General features: G+C 32.8%; 1 protein-coding gene across 1 annotated transcript in view; it reads right to left on the bottom strand.

The window, feature by feature from the left end:
• Nucleotides 1-19,824, bottom strand: part of LOC140452389 (tyrosine-protein kinase Dnt-like) — a 363,670-nt gene that overhangs the window by 36,029 nt on the left and 307,817 nt on the right. The window contains exon 10 of the mRNA XM_072546606.1: nt 10,592-10,728. Within this exon, the coding sequence (XP_072402707.1) occupies nt 10,592-10,728 (137 nt within the window). The remainder of the gene's footprint in view (nt 1-10,591; nt 10,729-19,824) is intronic.

Below are 19,824 nucleotides of genomic sequence, written 5' to 3' on the forward strand. Positions count from 1 at the left end.
TGTCACTAAAACATTAATGTGTTTCTTATCTATAATTTTTAGTATTTCTATAAATGATAAATTTAGGTGACAAACCTGTCAGTAAAAACCAAAGAATGAAAGAAAAAGTGGTTAAGATCACCATTTTCCCCCAGTGATCGGTTAAGAGAGACAATGAAAAAACAAGGGAGGTCAATCCAAAATATCATATAATAAAATAGTCTACGTTGTGGCTGGATAGCCAGCCACAGCTGAAGATTGATTCAACTTCCAACAGTCCAAGCATTTGGAACTGAGACTAATAAAGATTCTGAATCAATTTTAATTATAAAATTTTATTAAACTATTTGATCAGAAACAATTATTTCACAATATGTAAATCTTTTCTATGGATGTTTTGTTTTTCATATTGTTCTTTTTAGATGATGGTTTCTGATTAGAAAGCGAAACGTCTTCAATAAATAGATAAAGTAGCCACCTTCTTTGTCTTTTTTATCTCCACCTTTTGACCGAAAACCCCACCACTCTTCGAGTGATCCTTAATTTATATATATATATATATATATATATATATATATATATATATATATATATATATATATATCTATATATATATATATATATATCTATATATATATATATATATATATATATATCTATATATATATATATATATATATATATATATATATATATATATATATATATATATATATCTACAATGTATTTCTGGATCTGCATCATAGTGTTTTACCATCAATTTTTTGTGGTTTTCATCTCTGCTTTTTCTAACATCCTTTTTGTCCTCTTTGTCAGGTGGTGTTTCTGCCGCATATGTCATTATTAGTCTGATGACTGTTTTGTAAATTCCGCCTTTCATTTCTTTTCCAGTATGTTTATTTCTTCATATTGTTTCATTCAGGCAACCTGCGGCTCTGTTTGCTCTATTCACTTGATCTTCCACTTCTGTTTCGAGCTTTCCGTAGCTAGATAATGTGTGGCCCATTTTTTTTATAGATTTTTAAAATCCATTACTTGTTGACCTGACCTGACCTTCGAGCTCTAATTTACATCTTAGTAAATTTGCTGTTATAACCATGCATTTTTGTTTTGAAATTAACATGCTAAATTTTCTGGCGGATATATTAAATTGGTGCAGCATACGTTGTAAATACATTCATAAAGTAGAATTGCGTAGTCTGCATAGCAGATTATTTTAAGTTGTTTTCCTCTCATTTGATATCCTTTTTTAGTTTTTACTTTTGTTATTATTTCATTCATAATAATGTTGAACAATAGAGGACTCAGGCAATCTCCGTGTCCTATCCCACTGCCAGCTTCAATAGGGTCAGTTAGTTCTTCTTTTACTTGTACTTTTATCGTGTTTTTTGGTAGATATTTAAAATCGTTTTGATTATTCCTAGAGGTATCTCTCTTGCGTACAACAAGTAGGCCCTTTAATTTGACCCGGTCAAATGCCTTCTTAAGGTCCACGAAACATACTATGCTGGTTTGTTGTTATTTTAATGAGTTCTCTTGCACTTGCTTTATTATAAATATAGCGTCGGTGCATGAACTTCCCGACATAAAACCTTGTTCTTCTGCTTCAAACTCAATACATATTGCAAAAGATGGGGAGCTATGAAACCATTCAAGGGAGGCTTACCTCCGTCAGTAAACAAATTTATTTATAAGCTAAATTATGAGGCTAGTCTACGTAAATTAATTAATTAATTAACTGCGCACCATTAAGATCGAAAAAGAACTCAGCCCATCTCTTAAACGCTGTACAAGATGCTATTAAATTTTATTTAAATTCGGTGTGAATATAGGGCCATGGTCAGCATGGCCCACAAACGCGTTGTCAGAGAAGCAACGTTGGCTCACTTTCTTTATCACTTTCATTTTCATTCTCACATAATAACGTTATTTAATATACAAACAATATTTAAGTCGATCAAAGAAATTCATATTTGTTAATATTATGTAAGATTTGGTATTTATAGATGCCTCAGTGGCGTGGGTTTTGAAAATATTTTCCAGATTTGATGATTTTAGAAGAGAAAAATGTTAGAAATCGACAATTCTATATCAACTCCATCTTTTTTCAGTAACATAAAGTCTCCTTATTTTAAATATACAACAATTATTTTTTAAATGTTTTTTATTAGAAAGAAACCACCAAAATTTATTGATAATTTTTGTCTTAGTGAATCATTTTGGTATAGATTCTATCGCCTTTTCTTTTCCAGTAATCTTCCTTTAGTAAACTATTTTTAATTATGTTCATAAGTAAAAATACAATAAGCTAATCACACTTTCTTTTACTAATCACTTTCTAGCTAAATTGGCAACGACAATATTTAAATATGTTTTAAAACTGTAAAAAATTTTATATCAGAATTTATTTTAAATATTTATTATTAAAAATTAGTTTTAATTTTGTTGATGATTTATATGAAAATCACGTCACGTTTATTCGATCATTGAACTGAATAAGATGTGCCCTTATAAAACAGATTATCTTTTTAGTTAAGGGTCGGGTGAGAACGCCTGTAATATATATTGCTCAAGTCAGTTTTAAAAAGTTTTTTTCATTGTCAAATAACAAAAAAGAAGATACGTAAGAACGTTATTATAAGTTTTAAAGCAATAGATCACTTTTGAAGAGATACTTCATATTTTTATGGTTATGGTACTGTCACTGAATTAGATGTTTTTATACATGTTTGGATTATATGTATTGGACTTATACTTGAGTGCTTGAACGGCATACAATAAAAAATAATAGGGGGCGAAAAATTTATAAAGAGTGGCATTGAAAAATTAAACTCAACTGTCACTGAAATTAAAAACGATTAAGACGATTAATAACTTCAAAAAATAAAAATCCCTAATGCAGTTGGATTAGATGATACTCTGGGTAAGGACACTATTAAGAGAGATAGGTACAAGTTGACTAACAAGTTTGTTTTTATAGAATTATGGAAGTGAGAAAATTCCAGATGAATAGATAAGCAGTATATTAGTATCTGTTTGATTAAAAAAAATTATTGTGATTGTTATTCTTGAGTATTTCATCATAAATGTTTGAAATTAAAGCCTTAAATATACTTTGTTAAACTACAACTTAAAAAGATTCAGCTCATAATTAATCCGATACTTTTTATTGAGATCATTTCAGGAACAGTACACCCAAAGTCCGTGGAGCGTGTCTTTTACTCTTCACAATATTGTTTAATATTTAACAAATACGTAAATGCTAATTATCTGCTAAACATTTTAAAAATATGTTTTTACATTTAAATAAGACATGTAACAGTTCAAGCAGAGTAATTTGTAAGTCTAATTAATCTTTGATTACCTGTGGAAAATCAAACCTTAGAGATAGACCATTTTCCACTGGTGGGAATATTCCGAGAAAAACCCAAAATAGTGCAGAGAAGAAAAACACAAGCATACGCTATATGTATGCAGAAAGGCATCAATACGAAAATGGAGGTCCAAGCCATGTTAAACGAGTAAATAACTGCAATCAGGGACGAAACGAACGAAGAACAAAGGATAAAACATATCACAGAAATAGTTCGAAATGTAAAGAAAAAACAATTAATGGATAAATTAATCAAGAAAATATTATAGATAATAGATGAGATCCTGATGGATGACAGAAGAAAAGCCAAATATGACCCGGACAAATATAAGGCGATAAATATAAATAAGAAGAAAAATTAGAGTAGCAAAAGAAAAAGAAGCAATGGAAACATTAGAAGAAATTGAATAAAACACGATATTTACAATGTACACAAGAAAGTTATCAAACTTAGAGATGACCTAAGGTGGAGACAGAAAAGAAATCTAACTGATTCTGATGAAGACATCAACTTCTTGGACAAACAGAGTCAAATAGAAACGTGGAAATAATACCTATAGAAACTGCTTGAATACCAAAGAGGTAATACCTTTAAGCTAAAAGAGGAGGTAAATGATGGGCCAATAATATTGTAGCAGGAAGTTTATCCTGTAATAACACAGCTAAATGATGGTAAAGCAGTAGGCTCCGATAATATATAAACAGAACGACTCAGACTTTACAACAAATCAAAACTCTGAAAAAATACTATCAGAATGACTAAGTTCTGTGTTTGTTGCACTTCCGGAAAAGCCAGGAGCCCTGAAATGCGAAGAATATCGTACGGTAAGCCTCATGAATAATCTAACCTAAAGATAATTTGTAATAGAATTTACAAGCTTTGTGAGAATCAAATTTTCCCCAAGCAGTTAAGGTTCATAAATGCTGTTAATAGGAGAGAGGCTCTGTACAGTACAGGACTTATTCCAAGGATGCAGACACGTCAATTGAAACTTGTACTCATGTCTGGTCGATTATGAGAATTCGTATGAGCGAGTACAGCACGCCAATATGCAAATATTAAAAGAAGAAGGAATTGACAACAAACATCTGAGAATAATTGGAAACCTCTCATTGTATTTGCGGACAACCTAGAAGACCTACAACTCCTTATAAACAAAATCACGTACCACAGTTAATAATATGGAATCAATAAATCCGTAAAAAAGACAAAGCTCATGATAATTAGCAAGAAAAAGTTAATAGAAGTTCAACTATACGTCAACCAAACCCCAATAGAAACATTGAAGTACTACAACTATCTCGGCACCACAACAAATGAAAATTGGACGAACAAGCAGGAGATAAGAGCACGTATCGGTAAAGCTACATCCACCTGCAACCGGATAAGGGCCTTCTTCAAAAACCACAGTCTCTCTCTTAGTATAAAAATGAGAATGCTGCGATCTTTTCTGTTCTGTTTTATAATGCTGAATCGTGGATATTAAACGAAGACATGTGCAAGATATTGGAACAGTTTGCAGTTTAGCTGTATCGGAGAATACTTAAGATCCCTATGGACTGATGACTAAATACCAAATTACAAATGAAGAGGTCATCAGAGAAAGAAAAACCGAGAGGAAATGTATACAGATATGCCCTCCTACAAGCCATTCTGCAAAAAAAAAAATATTTGGACGGTGAGGTTTAGGAAGACAAAGAACATCTGCTTTCAGCACAACACCTGTGCAGCTTTTCCGCGCTGCTGCAGGCAAGATAAAGATTGCCATAATGATCGCCAACGTTCGTCACGGATAGGCACATCAAGAAGAAAAAACCATTGACATGCCTAATACAACAACAACAAAAACCTTTTTTGAATTTTAACCTCTAGTTTTTTAACAATATTTGAAGGTTTCTAAGACATTCAGAGATTTCTTCCGTATTTTTCCCATGCCACATTTTAATTATGTTATAATTGTATATTATTAGGCAGTATCTTAGTAATTAAACACGAAATATGAGATACATAATTTATTGCCAAGTTGAAAAATATTCATTTCTGTCTCTATTTAATATTGGCATAAAGAGAAAGTCATAGACGTTCGAGTTAAATTTTAAGAGGGGTTACTGTTTCATTTTCACTACTACTATATTCTGTATCTTTTGTATTTTCTTTTATCTATTTCTAGTTTGATTACTTCTAAAATTGGCCTTGACTATCTATAATATAGTTTACCGATTTATTTTTAAGATGATATCGAAATAGGTGACAAAAATGAGATCGTATACACTTATACAAATATAAGGGAAGCCAACGAAATAGCCATCACTACTATCATTTATACTCCAGTGAATCAAATAAAGTAGGAAAAGAGAATTTCCAAAAACTGCCATGAAACTATAATTATAATTTTATATATAATAAAGGTTGTATGTAACTGAAAAGTGAAAAACTACTGGTTTATAAAGCTATTTTTTGGTATAAGAAAAACTTTGGTGTAATTTCTTAAAAGAAGATGGTTTGAGAAAGAGATTTAGCAATGCTGATCATTTATTAACTACGGAAATATTAATAAAAAACGTGAATGAATTTCATATAACACAATCTGTAGCTCTCGTTGACTTCAAAAAAGTATTAGACTGTGTGAAACACTGGAGTGTGGTATATGTCTTACAAAATTGTCGAATTGGCTATAGATATAGATGATATAGAGAACAAACAATAGAAATAACTCAAATATAATTATATATATATATATATATATATATATATATATATATATATATGTACCTATAGAGAAAGAGGGAGAGAGAGAGAGAGAGAGAAAGAGAGAGAAGGCAGCAAGATGATGGTCAAACTTCAATGGGTAGACATAGATCTGGAGAAAAAAATGAACGAGAAGGTAAGTTATTCAACTATCTATAGCAATATGGTCTCTACATTGTAAATACCGGTTCCGATAAAAAGTCACAAATAAAGTGAACCTCATCAAGCCAGGAACGGACCTGTCAAAAATTACATAGATTTTATTGTAACAAATGTAAGGAATATTATATATAACAGTTGTAAATAAATTTGCAATTGGTAGCAAAAATAGAATGTTTGAGGAAAAAGTAGCGATAAATCTAAAAAAGAACGCACAGACGATGCTTAAACAAAAAAAAAAAAGAAATAATGAACAACTAGTGTTTCAAAAATAAGTTGAGTAATAAAAGAGATACCGAAAACGGTATTGTAGACGCAAAAAACTCGAGTGCGTTGTGACAGCAATAATAGACGCCAAAAACATTGTTTTACTAAAAACATTTGAAAAGAAGTGAAATTGAGTAAAAATAGAAGAAAATTAATATAAGAATAAAGAACACTAACAGACGAGTACAGCAACAACTCGGAAATACCGACAAAATTAAATAAAGAGATTTTAAGCACTATGTCACTGGACATGAGAACGTATAATGAAACATCTGGAAAGTGAACAAATAAAAAAGAACAAACAGTAGTATATAGAGAAGCAATTATTGAGGCAGTGGAAAACGTTAACAAAGAATTATATAAAAATCATCAGAAAATAAGACAAATGCGACAATACCTCAAGTCATTAATCAAGAATAAGAGGATATTCCTTAAATTGCTCTGTCGGTGATAAGAAAACAACAAAGCTGTTGTTTTAGTGGGGCAGAGACTAACTACTACAAGCAAGAAAAGAAAAAATATCAAAGAGTCGCAGAAATAAAACAAAAATTATTTTACTGACACATAAAAAAAGGGATACATCAAACCTTGGAAAGTACCAACCCATAAGTTTATTATGGCCCAAAAAATATACATAATGTTTACGAAGATCATTACCGACAGACTAACATGAAAATTAAAACTATACCAATCGCACGAGTAGGAAGGATTTAAGTCAGGAACAATACAATATTAATCTTTGTCAGAGTGCTGTACACATTGAAAGACAAAAAGCAAGTTTAAGAGATATCAACAAAGATATAAAACGAAGATGCAAGGATGATAAATAACAATACTGTCACAATATATGCAAAGAAATTGAGAGCCACAATCGAAACTATCAGCCAAGAAATCTATTTAGAAAAATACGATACATAACAAGAGACTTTAAAGCCAGAACTTGGGCCTTTCAAGACCACACAGAAATCCTGAGAACCAACAGAGAAGATATAGCAGAGACATGGAGATTCTATTGCCAGCATCTATATAAAGATGATGAACGCCTGGAACTTGTTCACAAAACTCCTAAAGAAACCGAAGAAGGACCTAATCGAAGAACATACTCGAGACTTAACGACAATACATAAAAAAGGCAGCTTCCATAAATGCGATAACTATAGAATCATCTTTCTTATGTCACACGCCAGCAAAATATTGCTACAAATAATGAGAGACGAAAAACTTTCCTATAAAGAGAAATACTCCAAAAGCAAACTGGATTTATCAAAGGTAGAGCTATTCGAGAACATCTTCCAAACATAAGACAAGTAATAGAAAAATCTAGGGAATTCAATATCCGACTATATATTTGTTTTATAGATTATCGCAAATCGTACGACAGCGTCATATGGCAACACTTATTGCAGATACTAAAAGAAGTAGTCGTACCACAACACTTAATTTCGCTTCTAACTAAACTATATAAACATACTATTGGAACAGTTAAAGTGCGTGACACACTCTGAAACGAATTTTACAGAACAAGGTGTTGGTCAAAAATGTATACTGTCTCCAGAACCATTTAATATCTATAGAGAGCATATTATGAGAAGAGCTCTTGAAGGATGGAAAAAGGGCATCTCAATAAATGACCGAAAAATAAACAACCTACGTTTTGCATACGACACAAAATCAATACGAAAATCAAATATTTGGTCTGCAGTCAAACATATCAAAGACAAAGATCATGATAGTGGCTAGACTACATAACAATTATCCACACATAACCACGATTGACTGATTTGAGGTTGTGCTCATCATTGATCACACACAAAGGTTACTACAAGAATAAATAAAACGTAGATCTAGCAAAGTAGCCTAGATCTACGTTTGTATCTAGTGATCTAGCAAAAGTAGCCGTAGGAAAGATGGTCAAAATATAGAAGCACTCTCAAATTTCACGAACTCTAAAGATGAGGCTGATCCATTGTTCAATATTCCCAATACTAACATACGGATGTGAATCTTGGATCCAACGACAAGCGGAATGAAGAAAGATAGACGCCACTGAAATGTTTTATTGAAGAAGAATGTTACGAATTCCGTAGACCGACCACGGACAAATATTTCAATTTTAAATGAGCTAAAAGTCAGCAAACAGCTATATAGCAAAGTCCATTTCTAGCAATTAAAATGCTTTGGACATTTTATGAGAGCAGAGACAGAAAACATGGACAGCTTGATTAACCAAGGAAAGGTAGAAGGCCGAAGATTACGAGGAAGATCTCCAACAAGATGGATCGATCAAATTACAGAAATACAGAAGACAACTATGCATGTGTTAAAAGAAATGACCAAAGACAGAGATCTTTAGAGATGGACAATACATGACATTACGATGACCACTACACTCCATCCAGGACTCAGAATTGAAGAGAGAGATGCTATTAATAATAATGTACAAGTCGTAAAGAGCCTTAAAGATAAAACTGTGGAATAAAATTAACCACTGGTCCTAATATTTCGTAATATACTGCAATAAACATACCTATGGAAAGGCAACGGCCAATATTAGGATCCACGAAGATACTATGACATTTTGAATTTAAGGAGGTGTACTACGACGGGGGGACACTATTTTTCCTAAGCGATTTAAACTACAGTAGCTGAATGTATATGTAAGCAGATAAATTGGAATGACGTAGATATAAATATCTAAGGCGGAATGCTAACAAATCGGAGATTCGTCGATGACATATTTCTAATCGTAAACTAAATGAAACTACATGGAGCTTCGCGACAAGCAGACCTAAAGATAAATTTCTCAAAAGCCAGCTAATGGCTGAACTCGTTTCTCAGAAAATGTTTCGACTTCGATAAAACTCAAATAGAAGGGAATGCTCAGTATAAATACATCGGTAACTACAGTCGTCTGGACAAAGAGAAGACATGGACAAAGGATGTAAACATCACTTAGGTTTTTCCAAAATCCGGTCAAAGCGTATCTCGGAGATGCTGTCGATAATAAATTGTGGTGTGCTGTTAAAACTGTATACGGTATTAATTAGGTCGACGCTGGACGGAAAATTTAAATATTTTTGTTATAGACTATAACTTTTCTTAAACCCATTTTGTTCCGCCAGTGATCTTGGTGTTCTAACCATAATACACTGTAATAGGATATGATTCATTAATTCCTTCACTATCTCACTCATCTGCTCGTTTAATTTTTGCTCTGCCTTAACAATCCCATTTTTTACGCTTATTCTAATGTATGCACTATTGTTGACGTTTATATTTTAACCTTGAAACCATTCACAACAGATTGGCTGTTGCATAACAATGTTTATTTGGCTATTTTATAAAATAAAAAGTCAGTTGGTATTCATGTGTGCCTTCTTTGTTGAAATAATTCGGTTTAAAATGTTTGGAAGTCTATGCTGGGAACTGAGTATGAAATTAGTAAGACTGAATACGAGGTGAACTCCAAAATATGCCTTTGGGACGTATCTGCCACTTTCTCATACGTCAGGAAAAGTTGATATACATATTTTTTCTGATTTCTTTTCATTGTAGAATTTAACTCTTCTTTTTCTTAAAAAGTTTTAGAGTAAACCACCCACCTCCGTTTACTATTTGTTTTTAAAATTTTGTCGTTTTCCAGGCTATTCTTGCTTTGGATTCTCAATGATCTTTTGGTTTCATTATATCATATTGCCCATTGTCCATTTTTTATTTAACTATCAATTTTGAAATTTTTTCTCTTCTCCTACGGAATTCTTTGCACCGTATTATAGAAATATCTTAATAAGTTGTATCTTCTCGTGTGTCTATATTTATCTAGTATTCTCGATTTATATATCTTCTATCATATTATAGATTTGCTATTATAAAATGCTGGTAAAATAGTACATTTATTTTAGATAATAAAAAATATGAAGTTTACGTATGTTAATGTTGCCGTCATTGGCCTTAATGGTGTTGGCACATCAATTACAACCTACTGAGCGTCAGAAATTATCAAAACGTTCAGTGGTATCGATTAATTTTTAGTAGTTTTTTTTTGTAAAAATTGATCAACTTACAGTTGGTCCGGGCAGCCGTGCGGTTGGCGCAACCTCATTCCATTTCTAATGAAAACCGCTAACTCGAATGGATCTACGTCCGGATACGGCTGTTGTGCCATGGTGGTCAGCTCCCACAGTAGTACTCCAAAGGACCACTGCAAATAAAAATACGAGTACAGGTTCAAATTCTGCGCCCTAGAACAGAAGGATCCCATCAGAGGATCTTCATCATTTGTTAAATCAGTTAGTTGTCCTAATTTTTTTATTAAAATCTTTTTTTACACATAATCGTTTTAAAATAATTTCTACAAATGTTCATCTTTAAAAACAGCATTTAATCACAAAAAATTACAGTATATTTGTCCAACAATGTATTATTTAGGCAAATAGTTGTCGTGTTTTTAACGCAAATTATAAACAGTTAGTGTCTTCGTTCATCTAGTAAAATGTTGACTTCACAACGAATTTGATTACTAACCAATTTTTACTGAGATTTAAATGAGCGCCCAAGATACGAAGAGGGTTTAAATAACCTCACGATGTAGCATGGCACATGAAGTTCATTTTTATCTAAATGTGTCGTGATGTTACACCGCGAGGGTACTTAACTGTGTTCAGTTCATTCTTATGTTTATAATGCTCAACCTATATAAACCAAGATGTATTTATAACCTCTTTATTACACTTTATTAGTAACTCTGTTATTTGTACATCTTTATAATCCATTGGTAAATCAAACCAAAAGGTAGATATTTACTGTATTTTCTTTTTACTCGTTTTCTCTTCACTAATACACCAATTATATAGTTTTTATCGTATTGAAACCATTTTCTTGTGTCATTTCTTGGTTATCTACTGTATCTAATGGACAACATAAATCACAATTTTAAATAAAAATAGGTTATTTTTGACATTTTGATTTTCATGTCGCATTAGTTTTTAAAATACAATTGTTTAAACAAATACGTTTGATTAATTTGTATTGTTGGAACCATTTCCATGGTGGAAAACGATACGTCAAATATATCATATGTTTAATTAAAACTGCGGTTTGTTCCCATTAAATACGGAAAATAACATAGAAATACCATAACAGAATGTGCAGGAGTTGAGATCGATGTTGACCATTACTCAATAAAGTGTAAGCTAAAATTAAATACTACAATGATAACGAAAATCGGTAAAAATATAACAATATAAAATTGAAAAACAATAACACCATGGAGACGTACCAAGAAAATATAAAACAGTATGAGAAAAATGTACAGTCATTATTATTCTCTTTGCATGTATCCCTATACGGGCGGGGTCGCATAGGGATACGTAATACGTAAACTTCTCTCCCAGGTCTTCTTTGGTCTTCCTTTCCTACTCCTTACAGAAACCCACAGATCAGCAATTCTTCGAATTCGATAATTAACATCTCGACATTGAACATGATCAAACCATCTTAAACTATGCTCTCTCATTTTGGCAACAATTGGTGCCACACCTAGACTTTCCCCAACATACTCATTCTTAATTTTATCCTTGTTTGTCACTCTACTCATCGATCTAAGCATATCATATCCATCACATGGATTCGTTGTTCTTCTTTCTTTTTAACTGCCCAACATTCAGTTCCGTACATCACAGCTGGTCTTACGGCTGTTTTATAGAATTTTCCCTTCAGCTTCATTGGAATTTTTCTGTTACACAACACACCACTCGCCTCCTTCTACTTCACTCATTTTTATTACCGATCCTATACTAAAACTATCACTTTTCAGAATCATTTTACGATCCAAATATATCATTTTACTTGTAGTCTCCATATTTAAATGAACATACCAAATACTCTGTTTTGGTCCTACTAAGGTTTACACCTTTTTTCTTGAGAGCTTTTTCACTACTTCCTACTAACTCTACATCATCAGCATAGATGAAGCGGCAGGGAATGTTACCCTGTAGTTGCGCTGTTATTTTATCCAAAACTAATGAGAATAAGTTCGCTCCTACCAAATTTATCAGTCTCTCTCACACCTCTCCTAACATTAGTTGTTACTCCTCCTTTCTTTCTTATTAAGTGCCCACTACAAAATATGTCGATACGGAAAAAGATACGGTAAATAACTGGTGGGAAGCAAACAGTAAAGTTGTGGTGCGAGTGGGAGAGGAAGTGTTAGGAACAGCATTGGATTTGGCAAGAGCCTTTAAGAGTAGAGTACTGGAAGAGCTTGAGGAAAAGATACGGTAAATATCTGGTGGGAAGCCAACAGTAAGGTTGTGGTGCGAGTGGGAGAGGAAGTATGGAGCGGTAAATGAAAATGGTGTCTGGAGAAGACTATACAACTTCGAACTCTATAGAATATACCAGGAACCAGATATCGTAAAACACATTAAGATAGGACGTCTGAGGTGGGTAGGCCATGTAATGCGGATGGAGCAAACCGACCCAGCTAGAAAAACGCTCCTTGATAAACCTATTTGTCAAAGAAGAAGAGGAAGACCCAGAACAAGATTCCTGGATAACATAGATCAAGATATGAGAAATATGGAAATACGTACTTGGCGGAGGAAGGCGATGGATAGGGACGACTGGAAAAAATTCTTGAGGAGGCTAGAACCCACACAGGGTAGTAAAACCAAAATGGTGGGAGAGGAAGTGTTAGGAAAAACATCTATGTGGTGGTGGAACGATGAAGTTCATCAGAAGGTCAGACAGAAAAATGAGGCTAGAAAGAGGTACGACAGGTGTAAAAGAGAGGAAGATAACGATATATACAAGGTGGAAAAGAGGGAAGCAAAGCTCGCTGTAGCTACTGCTAAGGAAAGATTGTCTGCACAGCTGTATGAAGAGTTCAAAATACCCGAGGGGATGAAAAGTTTAAACAGAATTGCTAAAGCAAGGGACAAGGCATCAAAGGACCTGACCCACGTGCGGCAGATTAAGAGTGCAGAGGGAAAATGTTAAGAACCGATTCCAAATGAGAATGTAATACCGGGGATAGCAAGAGATGAAGTTGTCAAGGCCTTAAATAAGATAAAGAACAGTAAGGCAGTAGGACCTGATGGAACACAGGTGGAGGTTTGAAAGGCTCTAGGAGAGAAAGGGGTTGATATTTTGTGTCAAATGATGAGTAGGATATATGAGGAAGAAAGGATGCCCAAGGTATGGAAAGAGAGTGTGTGGTATCATTTTATAAAGATAAAAAGGACATTCAGGACTATAAGAACTATAGAGGGATAAAGTTAATATCGCACACAATAAAAATTTGGGAAACAACTTTAGAGCGAAGGTTAAAGAGAGAAACAATGATAGGAGAAGAACAGTTTGGGTTTATGCCAGGAAGAAAGACAATAGATGCCTTGTTTGCTTTGAGAAAGTTAATGGAGAAATACGGCGAGAAAAAAGGAGATCTACATTTGATATTCATAGATCTTGAGAAGGCATACGACAGAGTTCCTAGAGAGTAGCTATGGAAATATATGAGAGAGAAATGGGTTATAAGGCCCGCGAAGGATATGTATGAGGGAACGCACACGAAAGTAAGGACTTCTGTCGGATTGTGATTGTGAACCAATAATCGGGGAAAGGCTGAAAGAAGAGATATACAAGATTGTGGTGAGACCTTCGTTTTTTTGTTCAACGGTGAAGTGTGGCCTGTAAAGAAGATTCAGAAAAAGATGATGGAGGTAGCTGAAATGAAAATTTTACAGCGGATGCTGGGTAATACTAAAAGCCGGGGTGACTACAGTCTCAAAAAACATTCAAGAACAGCGACCTCTGAACAGGGAAAAGCTGAGAAAGAAGAAGAAGAAGATCTACATAGCCGCTCTACAGAAATAAATCCATAGTTAAGATGACCGCTTTTAAGCAAACTTTACACCACCTTACACAATTTGAATACCTACAAATATAATAACTCATAACTACAGCCGGACCTGGTCAAAACTGAACTTTTTTGTAATAGCAAAATTTTTGTAGACGTGACATTTTACAATAGTAGTGAATGTACTATTAGGAATTAAATCCTGATTGTTAAATTTCTGTCTAATGTGACTCGTTAGATATTTCACAAAAAAGTAATGGTATTTTTCTACTAAGCTGATAATTTAAAGAAAATGCCAACAAATAGTTATAGACCAGGAATTTTAGGACAAAAAGTTTTTGTTATCTTTTTTAAAAATTTTATGCTTCAAAACTTTGAAGAAAGAAAAATCTGACTATAACGACGATAAAAATGTCTCCTGCAATGAACAGGTTGTTTATAACAAAAATAAAAACGAATATACAACAGTGAATCAAAATGACATAAATTACTTAGAATCAGTAGAATTAGATTATATGGTCAAATATTACTGATTCAATTAAGATGTATTTTAGAGTTGTTTTTAATCGCTAAGAGCTCTCAGAAATTTACAACCTTTGAGTCCGTAACTGCAAACAGTCCTTTAACCAACACTGCTAAACCACAATAAAGTAACATTGTTATACGTGTTACGATAGATGGTACACTAACAACAGGAATGGCTCAAATTGCTGGTAAAAGAGTGAATACTAACAAGATTTCTAATAGTATTGCCAAAGAAGAAGCCTAGAAGCTCCTTTTATCGGACCAGAACCATTCTTGTTCGATGGAATGGGAGAAAGAATCTAGAACATCCTACTTAAAAAATATTTCAGACCTAAGGTAAACAAAACGGTTATCACAATTATATATTCTATACAAAGATACTCTGAAAGCATCAGAAAACTGAAATCAGAGTAATCACAGGCGTTCTCATTGGAAATGACTTACTCAGATATCATCTCTGTAAAATGGACAGAAGAACATGCAGATTTTGCGAAACTGCAGGACAACGCCATAAATACCATAAATAATTCTGCTTAGAACCTAATCAAGTAACAAACATGTCTTAAAAATATATAAAAGACTTTCTTCAAACTCGAAGATATTTTTGCCTAAAACATTAATGTAGCCTATATACGAAATATCTTTCAGTCGTAATGTAAAAAGATTTATGTCCACACAATACCCTTGAAATTGACTATCTAAAAGGTACAAGGGAAATCTTACGTTTATGGATTAAGATACAATAGATAGCTCGTTTTGTATAGTGTACATATGTGTGCTATAACTTCTGATAACTTAATTTGTTAGTTTATAATATTTATGTTACGAGTATACCTCTATTAAAAATGCTAAAACATAGAGATATTATAAAATAGTATTTCCTGACGTCCTGTTGAAGTAAAAATATGTATAACAGACAAAAAAATGTTATTTAGCAGTTGTAGTTTATTAAGCATATTATTCAATATTATTATCTAAAACCATTACCTTTTATAGCTTACATAGCTTCTTAGATTTTTGGCTCCTGAGGCACACAAAATCAACCAAATTCTTGAGTTTTAGGAGTCTGATAACATTGCTTTTGGTATTATTTATTAAAAAATAGTTTGAATCCAAAAATCGTCATCCATACTGGAGGAGAACCATGCCTAGATTTCGCAGTAGAGTTTAGTTTTCCCCAAAAGTTTTCTTATCTAGCAGTATCTGGTGAGAGCAGTTTAACAAGGTCTGAGATATGTGCAGACAAGACCAGATGGAAAGAACTAGCTACTAGATAAGTATTATAAGAAATTGGAAGTTCAACTTCTGAATAAAACGATTACTCCACCGCAATCTAGTAGAAGACAAGTATTAAAGAAGGAAATTTAAAAGGGATTTTACTATGGAAACTTTAGTAGTATGATAGATAGGCTTTATAATAATCGTAGTTAATGATGGTTTTAAGCTATTAAAAATTAGTAAATCTAACTTCTCTGCTATATTTCTCAGCTCTTAGAAGAACTTCGTAATAAGCAATCTCGAACAAAGTATCATATATGGCCAAAAACTTGCAGACTGCATGGAGCGCCTCCATTAAAATGATGATCACAACCGACTCTGTCAGGTAAAATAATCCAAGCTTGAGGATTAAAAATATAATAGATATTGACAACACTAGAACATTGCAGCGTGTTTTATATATGTTTAGTATCTCTCTATTCATCGTTGTAAATGTTTTGGCCTCTTTGGAACGAAACTGAAATATTAAAGAAATTTGTCAATTAGAATATCAAAATAAAACGATTGAAAAGCTATTTTAAATTTATACAACATAAAAATAATGTGATCTAAAAATTATTTAGTCAATTTAAGTTGATTATCAAAGGTTCTACATTCTACATTAGTCATACGAGTACAAGGATTAAATTTATCATTAAAAATATATTGATTAAATTTTCCAACGAAAGTTTGATTCTATAAACCGACAGTCTCAACAAATACCTAAGTCATATATGTTAATATTTATCCTTTTAATCATTTGAGTAGTTCTGCTGAAATACCATTACTTCCTGGGCTTTTATTTAGCTTCAACTCTGTAATAATGTCCTCTATCTAATTAGTAAATTTTTCTGAGTTAGAGCTTTATGAACATGCTAGTTTCATCTCTTCAAAATTTGAGTTTTCTCTGTTAAAAGATCTCCTTGCTTAGTTTTATAAAGCGTAGGTTCAATCTGTAGTCTCTATTTTTTTAAAATAATGGCGTCTCGTATTTGGCGTTTCTTGATTCTGCATGTTTCCACATTTATTTCCCTTGCTTGCTTTTTCTTCCGGACCTCATCTTCTCAGTCGCTATGAAACATTGGAGCCGTCAGGTGTTCCTTTGTAAATATCGTTCGTTTAAATGTTGTATTCTGTAGGGCGATTACATTGAATTCACGTCTTTTACTATCATTTTTGTTCATTTTTTTTCGATCAAGTAATTGGTAAAGTTCTGTTTCATATAATTACCTTAAGATCCCAAGTTTCTAGAGAAAGCCCCTTTTATTTTAATAAGTGTCTGGTACTTTTACTTTTTGTACCTATCTTGTTTGCAATATTCCACAGTAGCTTAAGTCTTTCTCTTTTTCGCCTGGTCCATAGCCTCAATTAATACTACGAATAAAAATAGAATATATGGATATATCAGTAATTTAGTTTATTGACTGTATTTAACATTATTTATTTTGATAAATATTCAATCTCCAAACCTCCAATTACATTAAAATGTTCATGTCCAAAATAATTTTTGTCTGTCTGCCAAATTTTGCTCATCTTCAACACTGACTTGGCCCATTAACATAAAAAAATAAAAAACATACTCCTTGTCATTAATGCAAATGATCAGGTAGTTAGGAGGCAAAAATTGGGTGACTTTTCAAAAGGTAATATGTTACCTTTTAGAAGGTGCTTTTACCAACACTAAAGAAAATTTCAAGGTTATCCGAGAGGAGAATAGAATGTTTTATATTTCAAACCATTGATATACTATGTGCAGAGACGGACTGGACTGCAGTATTTTTTATATTATTCGCAATGTTGATTTGAGCAGTTGTAGCTGAATTATCATCATAGTGCTCAACAATATTCAATTGGTTCGAAAACATATTTTAGTTCTATAATTCCATCGTTTTTCACATTCTGTATTTTTATTTATCACATTCCAGTAATTTTCACAAAGTCCTCTTGATTTTATTTTAGGCGGATATTTGATACCAATATCTTTTTTCGCCGATATATAATGCATGTACTGATATAACTTAGCTTGTTTCGTTTTTCCGCTATGTGCCTATTCTACAAGATTAAATGAAATAATTGTATCATCTTTTTTTCTTTCTACACATATCTTTACACCAACAGATTTAACAATATTCCGATGCAACGACATTTTCTAATAACCTGTTTTAGAGAGCCGGTTAGATACATTTTATATAAGGTTGAAGATACGAAGCACACTTTCTAAATCTATTTCCATGTGAAAAACCTGGAATCTCTTTTAATTATCGCTTTGGATATTGGTGCTGCCAAATCTCTTTTCGGCGTGCTTTTTTATTTTCCTTTTTCATTCATGTCCATACAGTATGAACGATTTTTAACATATAGATGATAGTTCTTTCGGATCATTCATTGTGTCTGAAATTCTTCATAGTTTAGAGTTTTCTGCTAATCTTGTGAGAGAGTCCATTAGTAGTCGTATGATCCCCTGAATAGTAATAACAAATTTGTTCATGTGAGGAATTCAGCGTTCAATGCTAAATAATTATCTTAATATAGTTTTACTAGTGCTGAATCAGATAAAAAGGGAGTTCCAAGGGAGTTGATGGTTTTCATTATCTTTCCACTGATCGTCTACCCATTGGGAAACCGTCTCTCGCCGTATGCTTATGTGAGTCCTTCCATTCTACTCTTCTATTTCTTACCCAGTCCTTGATGTTCTTCACCTTGCATCTACGTCCTATCTCTGTACTTCTAGCTCTGTCTGATAGTGACTTACCATAGATTTTTCTAAGTGTTTCCATGTCTGCTGTTTCTGGCATTATTTTTGTCCTTTCTGTGTCAGGTCGTGTTTCTGCCACGTATACCAGTGTTGGTTTGCTTTGTAAATTCTGCCTTTTATTTCTTTTCCGATATTTTTATTTCTCTATATTGTTTTATTCATGTTTGCCCTATTTACTTGATCTTCCACTTCTTTTTCGAGCTTTCGGGCATCGCAGTATCTAGCTACGATACTGCGATGCTTAAATATTTCAACTAAATCACTTGTTCTATTATCTGACCCCCGGTCTAATTTACATCTTAGTAGATTTGCTGTTATAACCACGCATTTTGTCTTTTTTTGGGGAAATTAACATGTTCATTTTTTTGGCGGTTATATTAAATTGGTGGAGCATACGTTGTAAATCATGTTCACAATGAGAGAGTGGTAATGCGTCGTCTGCATAGCAGATTATTTTAAGTTGTTTTTTCCCATTTGGAATCCTTTTTAGTTCTTACTTTTTTTCTTACTATATTGCCAGCTACAATTCGGTCAGTCAGTGTTCTTCTTCTAGTTTTACTTTTATGATGTTGCTCTTATAGATATTTTCATTCGTTTTGATTATCTCTAGAGATATCACTCTTGCGTTCAATAAGTGGATAACGGACTTTAATTTGATCCTATCAAATGCCTTGTTAAGGTTCACGAAACATAAATATGCCGGTTTGTTGAATTCTAATGATTTTTCTTGCACTTAATCTCTATTCTTTTGGTATTTTGTTTTGTTCTATTATTGATAATTTAGTGTAAATAAAAAATACTGAAAGGCAATTACATGGGGACATGTTCTAGAAAAGTAAGCTATAAAACAGAATACGAGTAAATTATAGAATGTTCATCTGAAGTTGGATTTATTACTACAA

This window comes from Diabrotica undecimpunctata, chromosome 10, assembly GCF_040954645.1.
Source record: "Diabrotica undecimpunctata isolate CICGRU chromosome 10, icDiaUnde3, whole genome shotgun sequence".
In the NCBI taxonomy this organism is placed as follows: domain Eukaryota; kingdom Metazoa; phylum Arthropoda; class Insecta; order Coleoptera; family Chrysomelidae; genus Diabrotica; species Diabrotica undecimpunctata.